This window comes from Centropristis striata, chromosome 10, assembly GCF_030273125.1.
Source record: "Centropristis striata isolate RG_2023a ecotype Rhode Island chromosome 10, C.striata_1.0, whole genome shotgun sequence".
In the NCBI taxonomy this organism is placed as follows: domain Eukaryota; kingdom Metazoa; phylum Chordata; class Actinopteri; order Perciformes; family Serranidae; genus Centropristis; species Centropristis striata.
In genome coordinates this window covers 29,927,663-29,942,891 of record NC_081526.1, presented here as the reverse complement: position 1 = coordinate 29,942,891, position 15,229 = coordinate 29,927,663, and the positions used below count along the sequence as shown (strand labels likewise).

The 15,229-nt window shown below is 39.8% G+C and overlaps 1 protein-coding gene across 1 annotated transcript; it reads left to right on the top strand.

Moving 5' to 3' along the window:
• The first annotated feature begins 5,865 nt into the window (after positions 1-5,865).
• gjc4b (gap junction protein gamma 4b) lies at positions 5,866-14,157 on the top strand. Its single transcript, XM_059343666.1, has 3 exons — positions 5,866-6,070; positions 11,271-12,450; positions 13,064-14,157. The coding sequence occupies exons 2-3, from the start codon at positions 11,304-11,306 to the stop codon at positions 13,075-13,077; spliced, it is 1,161 nt and encodes a 386-aa protein (XP_059199649.1). The 5' UTR covers positions 5,866-6,070; positions 11,271-11,303; the 3' UTR covers positions 13,078-14,157.
• The last annotated feature ends 1,072 nt before the right edge of the window (positions 14,158-15,229 follow it).

Below are 15,229 nucleotides of genomic sequence, written 5' to 3'. Positions count from 1 at the left end.
ACAGACAAGTGGGGTTAGACCATGTCCACACCAATGTGGATGAATCATAAAATCCTATTTATCTTTTTCAAACCCACACTGGATCACCACAACAATAGAAGAATGTCTAAGTGTCCGCCATTGGGTAATCATATGCCATTGGAACAAGCTGCTTCAAGCCAGATTGTTAGTCATACTTCAGCTTTTACACAATGATAAGTTTCCCCATCAACTCTTTGACGCACGAGAGTTGTTTTCATGAGTGTTTTTAAAATCTGTTTATGGTTTTGTCAGTTTAGTGCATGTTCAACAATGGCTCTAACTCCTCCAACCCTCTGGATGCAAACTGTGTCAAGATGGCACAGACGAGTACTAAGTACGTCAGTTCACACCTGACGGTAGATTATCTCAACATGCATCTCAAGTGACCACTCTTGATTTGAGTTCCCCGCTGTATATGCAAATAAAGACTTGCGTCATTTCCGTGTGCAAAGACCAAATGTGTTTTTGATCTGATGCAGCAGTGCACTGCCTAGTCTGGTGTAAATTAAAAAAAGAAGGAGAAGAAATCAAAACAACACAGACTGGATCTATTCCTTGGTGTATTCCAGGCAAACAAAATAGCTTGAGATATTATACTTAATTGTAATAAACAGTATTGCTGAAGGCTTGTAGCTGCCTGTTGATGCATTTTAATATGATGCAGATGGCCCATGAATGAGTATCTCCTCCCCTTAAAACAGCTCATTATAACCCGTGTTTATGATTATTATTACCTCTAGTGGCTGTACTAGTTTGACTGTGATGGGAAGTGAGGTTATGGAATCTAAAAGTCAATATGGATGACAGGATACACAGTATAAAGAACGACAAGGTCCACATAAACACAAGGCTTTGACCCAGGACAAATGTGTGCTCAGTGAAACATTACATTACATTACATTACATGTCATTTAGCAGACGCTTTTGTCCAAAGCGACTTACAATAAGTGCATTCAACCTGAAGGTACTAGACTTAGACCACAGGAACCAAGTAAGTACATAACTTTAAGAGCTAACTGTCATTGCTACAGGAGTGCTATATGTTAAAGAAGAAAAGAATAGAAAAGGAGAAGAAGAGCATTTTTTATTTATTTATTTATTTATTTTTAATATATATATGTTAGGTGACCATGACTTAACCGAGGTATTGTTGGAAGAGATAGGTCTTCAGCCTGCGGCGGAAGATGTCCAGGCTGTCTGAGGTCCTGATGTCGGTGGGGAGCTCGTTCCACCATTTGGGAGCCAAGACAGAGAAAAGTCTGGAAGTGGTTTTGAGGCGAGTTGACCCACGCAGGGTGGGAGTCGTCAGCTGTTTGGCTGATGCAGAGCGTAGAGGACGGGCAGGGGTGTAGGGTTTGACAAGGTCCTGGATGTAAGTAGGACCTGAACCGTTAGCTGCGGCATACGCCAGAGCTAGAGTCTTGAAGCGTATCCGCGAAACCAACAATCTGTGTTGTTATTTATGATACATATGTAATTTAACTTTTGTGGGTAGCTATGTCACATTATACAGCCCATTTCATGTCACCTATGTAACTACCTCATATCCGGCAGTATGTATTTTACGACAAACATTCCCTCAGCCTAAAGATGTCGTTTTTTCTCTTAAACTTAACCAAGTAGTTTCATTGCCAAAATTCAACAAATGTTTATGCACGATTTGAAGAGTCGCATGAGAAAAGCTTGATGGAAACATCAAAATTCAATAAGCTTTTGAAAATGTGCATTAAAGTTTTTACACTCGCTTGAAGTGGTTGTTGTCTAAACGGGAGATGGAAACGATCTTTCCGAATAAGTTCTGATGTTGGGAACATTTAACTCACATGACTGATCAGCTATTTCTGCTCTGCCGGTCAAAACAAGCTGACATGAAAGAACAATTATATTGCCCAATTGAATCCAATAACAAAGTTGTCCAATTGGCAACCTCTTTTTTATTGTTGTTTGTTCTCCCTTGCGCAATCTCTTCATCTAATGTTCACTGATGGAGCAACACATACAGAAACACATTACACTGCCATATTCTGACGAAAGTACGTTCATGCAGCTTTGCTTATTTGCTCTAAACCAGTTGATGGACACGTCTGCCATTCGTATTTTCTTTCATAGGGAGTTTAAAAATTTTGCTTCAAAATTTGCTTCGACTTCAACGGAAACACATCTAGGTTGTTTCTATGGTGCATTCACCCCGGCATCAGATCTGTCCTCTGCTGAAAACTTCACCATATGAAACTGACTACATGAGTCAATACACCATGCAACAAAGTCAAGGAAGTGAAAAAGATCCTTCGGTTCAAGAGGCTACTACAGTACAATAACAGTGTCCAGTATAAATATAGACAAGCTAACATTGTGGTAATCTCTATTAAAGGTACTGTCGGTTATATGAATGCAGAATCTTTAGGCAAAAAGACCATATTTTGGAAGCATTCTGGTTTCTGTTTGTAGTACGAGTAGTATTGACAAATCACTTTTGAGTGGATTAATACACATGTGTACATACGAATATATAATACAAGTATTCTGTGTTAGCTAGAAGAAAGCTCATTTCAGCTCATGGTCTGAAGGGACCACAAGGCCCGGGCTGCTCAGTCTTCAGATTATCTCTCTCTGTCATTTGGACTGTGGTTAAGCAGGGCACCCCACATTACACCCTATGAATAAAAGCATGCTTGTGGTTCACAATAGAGCTTCGCTGCTCCCTAAGAAGGGGGAAGGGCGTTGCATTCCTCCTCTGACCCTTCTGTTTGCTGTAGATATTAAACAATATCTGCTGCTTGTGATGTGCTACAGTTATGAAAAAGATGTGACAAAGAACACCGGTCCCTGGTCTCTGCAGCCCCCATTTGCAACAAGCAATACGTTAAAGTAGTAGATCTGCTTTGTCTGCGTTTTTATTGGAGGTGGGTAAGCAATGAAGACTGGCATTTCAGGAGATCCGGGCAGAACAATGTGATCATTCAATTTGAGTGACTACCTCGGGAGAGTGATGCTGACTGGATGCCTGCAATATTCAATCTGGGTTACCGCACATATTACATTTGAGTCACTTCTCTGGGGGAAAGTGCAGTGTAAGCCGACTGGAAATTCAAGGAAATCTCACTTTTGATTGAGTGTAAGGGTAATACCACTCTGCAGATAGTAGATGCCACTTTTTTTCTCTGAATAACAAGTCCACATAGTGCTGAGTCCAGACAACTGAATGTTCACTTAGTGATTCATGCCAGACCCCTTCAGCTCCTTATGTGGGACATAAATCCTGGTTTGAAACAGCATCAACACTCCTTTGTCTCCTATTAATAAGCATTATTAAGTGTAGGATGTAGCTTCAAAGTGATGTTAAGGGTGGCAAAGGAAACACGTGCCAAAGAAAGTGCGACATGGAGGAAGTGGCCTCATGATAGTAACAACTTCCGAACATCTGCATCAGCAGGAAGAGGGGCACTCACATCAGCCGGCTCAATGTTGTTCCACATCCCAACAGAAACAAAGGTCAGATGATGATAGAGCGGCTGCCTGACAGACCACACAAACTCTTGTGTGACTGTTGCTATCTTCACCTGCTGCTCCAGATAATACATGTGCAGGTTCAGAATCAGAATCAAAAAGTATGTGTGCAACATTTCATTGCTCTCAGAAGTACTTAAATAGAGAAAAGAACAGAATAAACTGAACAATAAAATAAGAAAAATGCACAAATTAACAATATATACAATAAACTAAAAAAGATATACAAATAGTAATGACATAAATAAACAGTATACTTATTTTTAATCACTTCTTAAAACCCACTTTTATAGACTTGCTTTTATGTAATGCTTTCTATTTTACTACTCCTTTTCACTTCTTCACTTTTTACTTCTTTTATCTTTCAATTCTGTGATATGAGAATGTCTTGCGATTGTTCCTGCTCTGCCTCTTATTGTTTTTAGTCCCATGACATCATTCTCGTTGAAATTAACTGCGCTCTGTCAAAGCACGAAGCTGCTGTTTTTAAAAGGTGCTATATGAAGAAAGTTATTATTTATAGATAACTGAACTGGGCCCCATCTACATGGAACGATGTGCAGAAGGACTTGAAATTGACACAATTTGTAACTCTGGGGAAATTCAAGTCAATTTTAAAGGACAGAGAAATAAGCTCAATTGGATCTTGCGATTGCACTGTGTAATCATGCAATCCAACTCTTATTTTTCTTGTAGTGTGTGACTGTATTTTTTTTGTGTCTTGTGTGTTTGGCGTAACAAATTTGCCTTTGTGCTGCCGTCTTAGCCAGGTCACTCTTGGAAAAGAGGTTTTAAATCTCAATTTTTTTTTTACCTGGTTAAATAAAGAATATTGATTATTATTATTATTAATATTAATATACAAGTAATGCATGATTGGACAGGTTCTAACAAGAAACACCATGAAAGGACTTTAATGTTTGTTGAAATGAGTGTAAGTACTTTGAATTGTTTGAAAGTTGTGTTTCAAGTTTAGTGTATATGAATGTCCAATAACTTTAAGCCTATATACATACAGTCATGGAAAAAGTTATTAGACCATTGTTTTCATCAAATTTGATGTATTTGATATTGATGTTTGCTGATATCTATCCATTTTCCTAGGTTTTCTTGATAATAACCCAAATAATTATTAAGAAAACGATGGAAAATGGCTAGATATCAGCTCTTAAATTAAACTCTGAGCTATTTTTGTTGTGATCATAACTAGTGCAGTGGATAAAATAATAATGATACATTTTATTTGTAATGCACTTTACATTACAGGAAATCTCAAAGTGCTACAGGTGCCCGTAGGAAGTATTTGTACATTACATGCCACACAACAACGTCTGCAACTCCATAAAACACTTACTTTTCATAAGGTACGCAGACCATGCAGCACACGTTGAACATTGATATTCTCTGGAAACTATTTGAATACTATTGGAAAATTGAACCTTGTAGCGCACTTTAAAACTCAGAAAGATAGGAAGGCTAAATAGACTTACAGATGAGATGAGTCAGGCGTGGAAATCCAGAGTGAATTGTGTTACTAACCAAGTGTAGGCCTATCACACAATGGGGCGGAGCTCCCCTAAAAGGCGCCAGATCAGAAACAGTGCAATGCCGCAACACGTCCTACGTAAATAATGATATTTTGAAAAATGAATTCAAAAATCTTCAAAATTGAGGATGCACACCTTCGTGCCATGCGCAAGGTACATACGAAATCTGAGGTCAGTCCGACTAACGGTCAGCGAGATATGCCCTAGACACACAGACACACACACACACACACACACACACACACACACACACACACAAAGACGCTCCATGCTTTTATAGATATGTGTCATTAGTTTTATCAGGCATTAAAATGAACAAAAAATTAAAGAAAAAGGGTGTTCTAATATTTATTCCATGACTGTACAAGTAGTGGATGATAAGACAAGAAGCACCATGAAAGGACTTTAATGTTTGTTGAAATGAGTTTAAATACTTTGAGTTGTTCAAAAGTTGTGTTTAAAATTTAACTTTAAGCCTATATACATCTTTATATATTTTTGTGCTAAATAGGTAGCCTTTAAAAAATGTCATTGCTTTTTCTGCTAACACAGACTGCAGTGGCTTTGAGTGATTCCCATTCCTTGAGTTCAGGACATAAACTATATATAAAGAATGTATTTTAAAGACTTTGTGCAGTCTGTGAGTCTGGGTTAAAGTTCCAGCAGAAAGACGAAGCGAGGATTGCATCAGGAATGCTGGCAGTTGATGGTTTTCCTCCAGTCTACGCAGACAGGGGGTGGGGTGCCGGGCTGAAACTGGGAGGAGAAAAGAGGGGGGGGATTTGGGAATATTCTTTGTCCTCACCCCGCAGTCTAACACACAACTGGAGAAGGACGCAGGCTCCTCGCTGAGAAAAAAAACTGGATGGCTTGATATTAAAGCGCGTGGGCTTTATTTTGATCAAAAGAAAACGGAGGAAAAGCTCCTCGAAATAAGCGAGAACTCCGAGGAGACGTCGGAGGGAAATCAGAGGACCCAAAAATCACCAGCAAGGGTAAGAAAGATCACACACAAACAAACCGAGCTGACGTAAACGCGGCAACATCTCCACGTAGCTTTTTTCTAACAATAGTACTTGTAGCTGAAGTTATATATTTTATTTGTAAACCGTGAACACGAACAGTGAGTCGTTTTAGAAGCTTTTACTGCATTTGGGGCTTTTTTAATAAACCGTGTTCACAAAGCCAGAGTCGGTTAATGTATTGTTAAAATACTTATAAGTTAACGCGCACAGGCTGGCAGGACGCAACGCTGATTAAAACGCGAATGTACCGCATTATGTGGAATTATTTGTGATTTACGCGACTTAAGCGTGACATTTGTTGTCATAAGCACCACATACCAGTTTAATTGTCCTGGTATGCGGGATATTTGGGTCATTTTATCGTGCATCTTGACTGTATCGGCTGGTTTTGGTGATGGAGGAACGCGCAGGAGTCGTGTCCTGTTTTTTCCCCTCCCTCCTTCCCACCCGTGCACTAAATCTCATATTCTGGACAATAACCGCCTTCATAGCTTAAAGTGCCACTTTAAACACTACTTAATGACTTTGAGAAACAATGTGGCGCAGCCGTGCACACCGTTGGCTTAATTATAAATCAGTTCGAGCATGTGGAGCAGCGCGGTGACGTTGTCCCGTTAGCCACGAGGAGGATTTTTTTTCTTATGCTCCGTGCAAATTGGATTAATTTAGCTCTCCGTTGAATGTTATCGTATTAAAATAACTAGCTCCATCAGATCAAGGCTTACCCCTTCCTTCCCTGTCTTCATTTTTTTTTTCAAACCTCAGCTGCAGACTAAACAACTTGTGCAATCATGTTTTTGGTATTGTGGCTCATAGTGATGCGTAGGGCGGATTCACCAACACTATTCAGTGCAAGTCACGCTCTGGGTTTGAGTCATATTCCGGTCATATTTTTGAAGCTTTTCCTTCCCAAGCTCTTTGCTGGGCCTCTTTGTTGCTATGGGATAAGGGAGGGATAACCAGAACTCTGCTCCCAGATGTGAGAGCCACAAAAGCCTCTCTGTTCTGCAGGGCTCGGCCATCATTGAGACTCTGCTGCTTCACTTTGCTCCTTTCTTGGAAACAGTCTGTTTTCTTGGAAGTGCCATGGATATCTTTGTCTGTCTCAGAGAACAGGACATGGAATTGACATGTAATGAAATGAAAAGACAAACAATTGTGATTTGTTAAAATTGATGAAAGTTATGTTAAAATAATTAGGAGACAAAGATTTATTTGGGAATGCAAGTGCTTCAAGATGTCAATGTTAAAGGAGCTCTTCTGAATGTTCAAAATGTGTTTTATATATAACAATTGACCAGGCAGATATCAAGTTATTGCAAACATATTGCTTCAATCTATGGTTCAATACATTTTGATCAGTTTTGATAACAAGTAGCGCCAGGCCGGCATGGGATTTTGAGACAAAAGAAAAATGTACCAATTATGGTGACCAATATGGTGAATTTATGAACTGAAACGAATATACAGGTGCATCTCAATACATTAGAATATATGGAAAACTTCATAACAGTTTTGTTTGAGACACTGAATTTTAGGTCTTCATTAAATGTAAGCCATGGTCATTATACTTAGAAGAAATGAAATAAATTAAGACATTTAATTAAGAAATTTAATTAAGACAGAAATGTTTTCTGTGTTATGGATCTATATAATGTGCTATTTACACCTTTTTAAAAAAAATAAAAAATAAAAAAAAAAATTGAATTACTGACATAAATAAACTTTTCTATGATATTCTAATTTATTGAGATGCATCTGTACACAGGGGCCTCCAGGGGCCACTGCCCCTGTGAAGAAGCCCCTGCTGTAGCAAATTAATAATAAAATGATCAATATGTAACGAAGAATGACGGAACATGCAGCATACGACAATATTCTACTTTATTGAGATGCACCTGTATATACATTTTCTATTTGGATCAGACTTTGATTTTTACAATAAATTATCACCCTGAAAAGGAACTCAGAGGGTTTCCAGATGGCTGCTTTCTTAAACATATAATTTAGATAATATTTAACATCATTGTACATTAAGCTACAGTACACACATATAGTGTTAGTGTGCACAATAGACACACACACACAAAAAAAAATCCTGTTGCTTATTAGAGTCAGCCATTGATGAATTATGAGCTAGCTAGGTGTATTAGCCTCCACTTAATTTGTCTTGTGTGTGTGAAGGTACACAAACTGTTGTTGCAGTTATTCTGTGACACTTCAGGCTTGAACATACTTTGTTTGCACTGTCAGCAAGAAAGGTAGCAAGTTGCTACCAGGAGCAACGAGACAGAATAGTAGCACATGCACAACAGCTCCAAGACCTGTGTCAGCCCTAAAATCTTAACAACACATGACTAGAAATATAACATTTTAATGTAGAGTTACAGACTTATTCATTAAGTTCAGATAGAAAATTCCGCCTCAGTTTTTTCTCTTAATGCAACTTTGACACAGATTCCCTCACAGATGCTGGCACGTGAGGCCGTGGTTTTCCTTAGGCATTGATGTCATCTCTGACAGTAGCTTGAGGCAACTCATAACCGTTAACCTAGATTACAAGCAGCAATGTGTGCTGTTCATTTCTATTCCCCCCATGTCTCTTGGCAGCCTGACAGAACAGCAATGCAGTTAACATTTTAATTAACTTGATGATCGCAGAAAAACGATTTATGGCCGCTCACAAACTTTGATGTCCCATGTATAATATTTTAGCTTGTTGCTTAATAGTCCCCTGTGTGCATCTTCACTTTAAAAGCACATGCCTCCACTGAGTAGACCCTTTTGTTTATCTCGGTGTGGAAACGCGGCCCTGATGTCATCCTTCCTTCAGGTGTGACTGCAGGATGCTGAAGCATGCAGGCAGCATCTCAGAAACCACAGATGGAGCGATAAAGACAATGGTAGTCTACATAAAAATGAATAAACAACTATGCGTGGGCTGTTTTGTGCAAAAACCTGCAGGAATTGGTTTCACTGCACAATAACAATGTAGTGAAGACAGCAAGACCCCACAAGCAGTCCTTAGAATCTCTCCTACTCCCTGTGTGTGTCTTGAACATGTAATCACAGAGTACAAGCAAGATGTGAACTCTTAATCACCACAGACTAAAAATCAATGATCCCTTTAGAGCAGCTAATTGAGCAGCCACGGGGTCAATCATGAATGTCTTAAAGGTGACCATTCATCAGAATGTTCTTGGTGCCTGGAGTTACTGTTGCACAATGGAAACTTGTTGTGCCTTATTCTAGCTCTTTATTTATCTAAGGATGGTTTACTCTTGGCTTGACATTAAACGTCCCATTCACACCTGGGAGTTGCCCAATACAAACCGTTCTTCTTAAGGATCTCTACTGAGTCATCTGTATTGGCCTTTTGTGTTTTGTTTCTGGGAGTGTTGGACAGTACATGGTCTGTCTGGAGTTATTTGACTCATTGAAGCTCTTAAATTCTTTGCTGATTTGGGTCAATCTGGTCTCCGTTCATATTCATTCCTACGAAACGGTTTATTGTGGCTTATCTTACACATTTAGAAAAAAAATAACATCACTGTCATCAGTGTATGTAAGTGCACACAGTGAAGTGGAGGTGTAGATGTATATGCAACTTTTTCTAAACTAAAAAGGAAGAAAAATGAAGGCACTTGCACTGTGCTTCCACAGGTATTAAACAGCCAAACACTGTATATTTAGGTGCTGGTCTTGTTGAGTTGATATAAAAAAAGGTTTTGTAACCTAATGAAAATGTCCATATTTACAGACTATATTTACTTTCTGCAACTTTAATCTATTAAAGTGATAGTCAAAGTTTTTAACACAGCTGGCTTTTGAAAACGGAGGAAAGTCAAAAAGTTTAGTTCAAAAAGACAATTAAAACACAAAGTTTAGGTCTGGTGGGGACAGGACTTAAGCCCGTAGGGTTTGCTATACACTGGTGGAAACTCTGCTAATAGATTTGGAATTGGGTCAACATTCTGTGGCTAGTTTTTCCATAGCCCTTAAGCTTGCTGTGTCTTCAGTCTATATTCTATACAGATAAAGCATTGTTACTTTAGTGCTAGAATAGTTTCTTCTTTCTTGAGGTAAAGACCAGGCAGGAATATTAAGATGCTACCACACTACTATTAGAAAATATACATATTGTTCAGAAGACTACTGTATTTTTCTGTAGCACTGAGACTCAAGAACTCCTTCATTGGATACTTGCGAACAGTTTACTGTAATCTGGGGGAAGAATGCAGACTCGAGATTTGTCATTTTCACACTTTTAATTGCTGTTAACTCTAAAAAAATTATATATAACATAATGACCAGACCTGATAGTTTTGTGGTGCATGGCTGCTTGCACCTTCTGGATCTAAAATACAACTCAGGATGTAAAAGTTGACATGAGAGGTGGAATAGTACAAACTTGTGAGTCACAAACACACTGTTGCAGCTTACCTACTTGGAACAAGCCTGCTAGTTTATAGTAGTGGCTAATTACTCTGCAGAAGTTGTTATGAGGTTGGTCACAGATGGTGTTAAACCACAGGAGCTCCTCATTCTCGCTTTCGAGTTTTTTACTATCAGCTCTTTACTCCTTTTGGCAATCTTGGTCGAAACCATGACTAGACATTTCACACCAACCTGAATTGTCTCTTAACACCATGTCTCATAACATTTTAATTTGTCAGCGTGATGTGCCTCAAGCACCCTGTTTACATGGTTTCACTTCAGGCTGGCAGTGGCTGCATGATTCGGTAATGGCATCTACAGAGACGTCTCAGGAATCTTTGCCTGAGCTTGTCCTTTGTTACTGTGGTGATGGTTGGGTTGGGACGTGTCAGCTTTCTGCTATGCCACAAGAGCGCCACCTTGTGGTGGTCTGGTGCAAAAAAGGGGAACCATTATGAGCTTGTGTCAGTTTACTGTATGCTGGTCAACATTTTTCCTAGTCTGAGCTTTCCCCTAGGTTATGGCCAAGTTATTCTAATACTTTCATCAGTTTTATCTTTGTATATTGCTGTCTGTTCATGTTGCATGAGACTCTTGGTTTCATGACAAATGTTTTGTTATTGAGACTAAATTAATTCAATGATCAAAACCACATGCTCCTTTTTGAATAGCTTCTTTTCATAATAAAAAAAAAAAGATGTCTGAATATATTTCTTTCTCTTTTTCTGCTCAGGTTTGAGAGGTTCCCTTCTGTTCCAGAGGCAAAATGAGCTGGAGTTTTCTTACACGTTTGTTGGATGAGATTTCCAACCACTCCACCTTCGTTGGCAAAATCTGGCTCACCCTCCTCATCGTCTTCCGCATCGTGCTGACGGCTGTCGGAGGCGAATCCATCTACTACGATGAACAGAGTAAATTTGAGTGTAACACGCAGCAACCTGGTTGTGAGAACGTGTGCTATGATGCATTTGCGCCCCTATCACACATTCGCTTCTGGGTGTTTCAGGTGATTATGATCACCACGCCCACCATCATGTACCTGGGCTTTGCTATGCATAAGATCGCCCGCATGGAGGACGACGACTACCGGCCCCGCAACAGGAAAAGGATGCCGATAGTGAGCCGCGGTGCCAACCGGGACTACGAGGAAGCGGAGGACAATGGGGAGGAGGACCCCATGATCCTGGAGGAGATTGAGCCAGAAAAGGACAAGGAGGTGGCGGAGAAGCCCAGCAAAAAGCACGACGGACGCCGCCGCATCAAGCGCGATGGCCTGATGAAGGTCTATGTGTTCCAGCTGCTGTCACGCGCCATCTTTGAGGCTTCGTTCCTGTTTGGACAGTATGTCCTTTATGGGCTGGAGGTGGCGCCGTCGTATGTATGCACACGCTCTCCCTGCCCGCACACAGTGGATTGCTTCGTCTCACGTCCCACAGAGAAAACCATCTTCCTGCTCATCATGTACGCCGTCAGCGCCTTGTGTCTGTTCTTCACCATGCTGGAAATCCTTCACCTTGGCTACAGCGGTGTCAGGGACTGCTTTTGCGCACCGAGGCCCCGGCCCCCCACCCCCCGCCACCCGGCTCTGTCCAGCCAGAGGTCTTCCATCTGCCGCCAGCCATCGGCACCCCCGGGCTACCACACGGCCGTAAAGAAGGACCCATCTGGGAAAATGGGTTTCAGGGACAACCTGGGAGACTCGGGCCGGGAGTCGTTCGGGGACGAGGCTTCGTCCCGGGAGCTGGAGAGGCTGCGGAGACACTTAAAACTGGCCCAGCAGCATCTGGACTTGGCTTACCAGAACGAGGAGAGCAGCCCGTCACGCAGCAGCAGCCCAGAGTCCAACGGCACAGCGGTGGAGCAGAACAGACTAAACTTTGCCCAGGAGAAACAGAGCAGTACATGTGAAAAAGGTGAGGCTTTAACCTTTTTATTCTTAAATCATCAACATTAGCAGGGTTCTTACGAAGTCATGAATGTTTGGAAAATGCTTAATTTTAACTGTTATGTGATTCCTAAATTAAGCTACATGAACTATTTTCAATAGTCTCTGTTCAACTGAAGGTTGAAGCACACTCAATTAACACTCCATGAGCCTTTTTTTCAAACCCACTCGGAAAAACAAAGAAATTGGTTCACAAAGCTTAAATTGTACATCATAGCCGTTATGTTTTCAAGGCTAGGAATCTGCTTGAATTTGACTACACCCTGGAAAAAAAATGCTTGATTGTCCCTTGATTCACCATGTTAACCAATATTAGTTGATATTGGATGATTTTGTTGAGGGCGACGATCTTAATTTCGCAATTGCATTTATAGTTATAATTGAGATGTGATGATTAAGGCTTTGAAATTCTAGATATTTTTGTTAAATACATTGAACATGCTTGAAAAGTGCTTAAATTCTACTCCCGAAAAACTGTAAGAACCCAACATGCATTTTTTTTCTTTTGATTTTGCTCTTAATTTTGTGGCCGTGACAATCAAAATGCTTTACTGACAGTGAAACCATCTCTCTGTTCACAGGTCTACGTGCATAAGTTCTCATCAGCCCAGCTGACACTGTAGACCGAATTCCACATCAGGATCAGTAGTAGGACACAAGGGAATCAAAGTGTGTGAGTGTGTGTGTGTGTGTGACGTCTTTGCTTGAGGTGGATGAAGTCAGCCCAAGCCTTCCAGTGTTACGGCCAGTCGTGGTCGAGCATCGAGTCAAACGAGGAGGAGAGTGGTCGTATCAAACCCAGCAATACTTGAGACGGCTGTCTGAAGATCCAAAGTGCTTACAAACTACCGTTGTGCAGCAAGAACGGTTAACGTGTACTTCTCCCTCAGGGCAGCTATTCTTTTTTTAATATTTTTATTACAAGACGTAGAGCTATTAGTCGTTTTTTAAAGAGTTTGTCCTCTGTTGGAAGTTCACAGTGAATGCATCTCATGTTTGCCTTAGACCTAAAACTGGAACTGTGTTTTTATGGCGTTTTGTTAAGGTGTGGCCAAGCCAGTCGTAGAGCGAAAAACAATGTATAAACTGTAGGAGTCTTGTTCTTTGTGAGGAAGTGAATCAGTGAGTGAGTGAGATGCAAAAAAAGGTTAATGGACAGGGCACCACTCATAAAAAGGTACTGGCGAAATGCTGATGAAGACTTTTTTTTAGGAGTTATTTTCATACAAAGGTTTCTCTCAAGTGTGTCATATTTTTAAAGAAGTTTCGATAATGTTGGCACTGCACCTGTCAACATTTACAAGCCTGGTGCTTCGATGGTAACTGGAACACACTTGGAGTGCCTTTGTCCAAAGGAATAAACAAACCTGGGTAATGCTTGAAAAACATGTAACTCTTGATATTGTCTTGTATTGTTTAAAATGTGTATTTGATACTGTTCTTTATTTTTATATTAGTGAGTATTGTAGTTTTGAAAAGAGGCCCTTGTCACTGTGGCAGACATGCATTTTTTTTTCTTTTTTTTTTTTTTAAGAATGACATTTACTGCTGTCTGAGTTCCCTAAAGCTGGTCCATTCTTAAACCGCAACAAATTTCTTCAGTGCATTACAAAAAAAAAAAAATTGATTTCATTTCTACATCATCTCTGAACAGAAAACATTCCTTTTTTCCAAACGGACCCCGATTTTATTGCATTTATTTCATATAAATAAGGGACAATAGCGTCATGTTCCGTGTCTGAAAGTGCTGATTGTTGGATTAGTGTTTTCACTCTTCCAGAGTCTCTATGAGGGTTGTAAACAGTATAATCATTTCAATGTGAATTCAATGCCTTGAACGAGCTCTACCAAGATGCCATCTTTTGTATTCCGAATCATACCCACAGTGCCATTAGTGCCAACTCAAATATTGTCATCTCAAGTTATTCTTGAACAATGCTTTTTGTACTTTTTATACTTTTTGTATTGATAGTACTTTGTGGTTAGTTTTTAAAATAAATCTTTTCCAACAAAAAAGCTTTTCCAAGTCTGGTTTTATTACTTTCTTGCAAAAATCACAGCTCTAATTCCAGCCAAAGTGATACTGTTTGATTGTGTGAAATCACCAAATCTGCTGAGCAAAGCAAGCCAGTGATGGAAACATTCATTTTAAGAAAAACCCTTTAAACGGACAGTTCAACCAAAACTCAAAAAAGATGTTTTTCTTGTTACCTGTTGTGCTATTTGTCAATCTGGATTGTCTCTTTCCACAAATCATGACCCAGTTACTCAAGAGAATCCAAAGACCTAGTTTTGAGCAGTTTAAAATTGAGCAAGTTTGCAATGTAATGCCACACTTTTACATTGGTTGGACAATATAGTTTTTCTTGCAGCAGGATGAACATGAACCTACAGTGGCCCCTAGTGGAATAATCTGATCTCTACAGTCTACATTTATGCTGTTTGTTCTACCTGCAGTTTTTATAAAACTGAAGCACTTTGATTATCTGTGTAAAGCGCTATACAAATATAGATTTTACTTACTTTACTTAGGTACTTACAGTGTTAATGCTAAACCACAGGGGCAGTTTTACAATGTAACTGCAGCTTGTGAGGACACAGTGAAGTTAAGTATTCCACAAGTCCCAGGCAACCTGTTGTTTCATGCAAGTGCAAATTATGTCCATCATATACATAATGGTATGTTAGCTTACACTACTTGGCTTTATAAAACAAATCATGAAATATATTCACATTAGGCTATAGTA

Excerpts from the sequence above, each read along its gene's own strand:
- gjc4b (XM_059343666.1), top strand. The coding sequence starts at position 11,304 with ATGAGCTGGAGTTTTCTTACACGTTTGTTGGATGAGATTTCCAACCAC.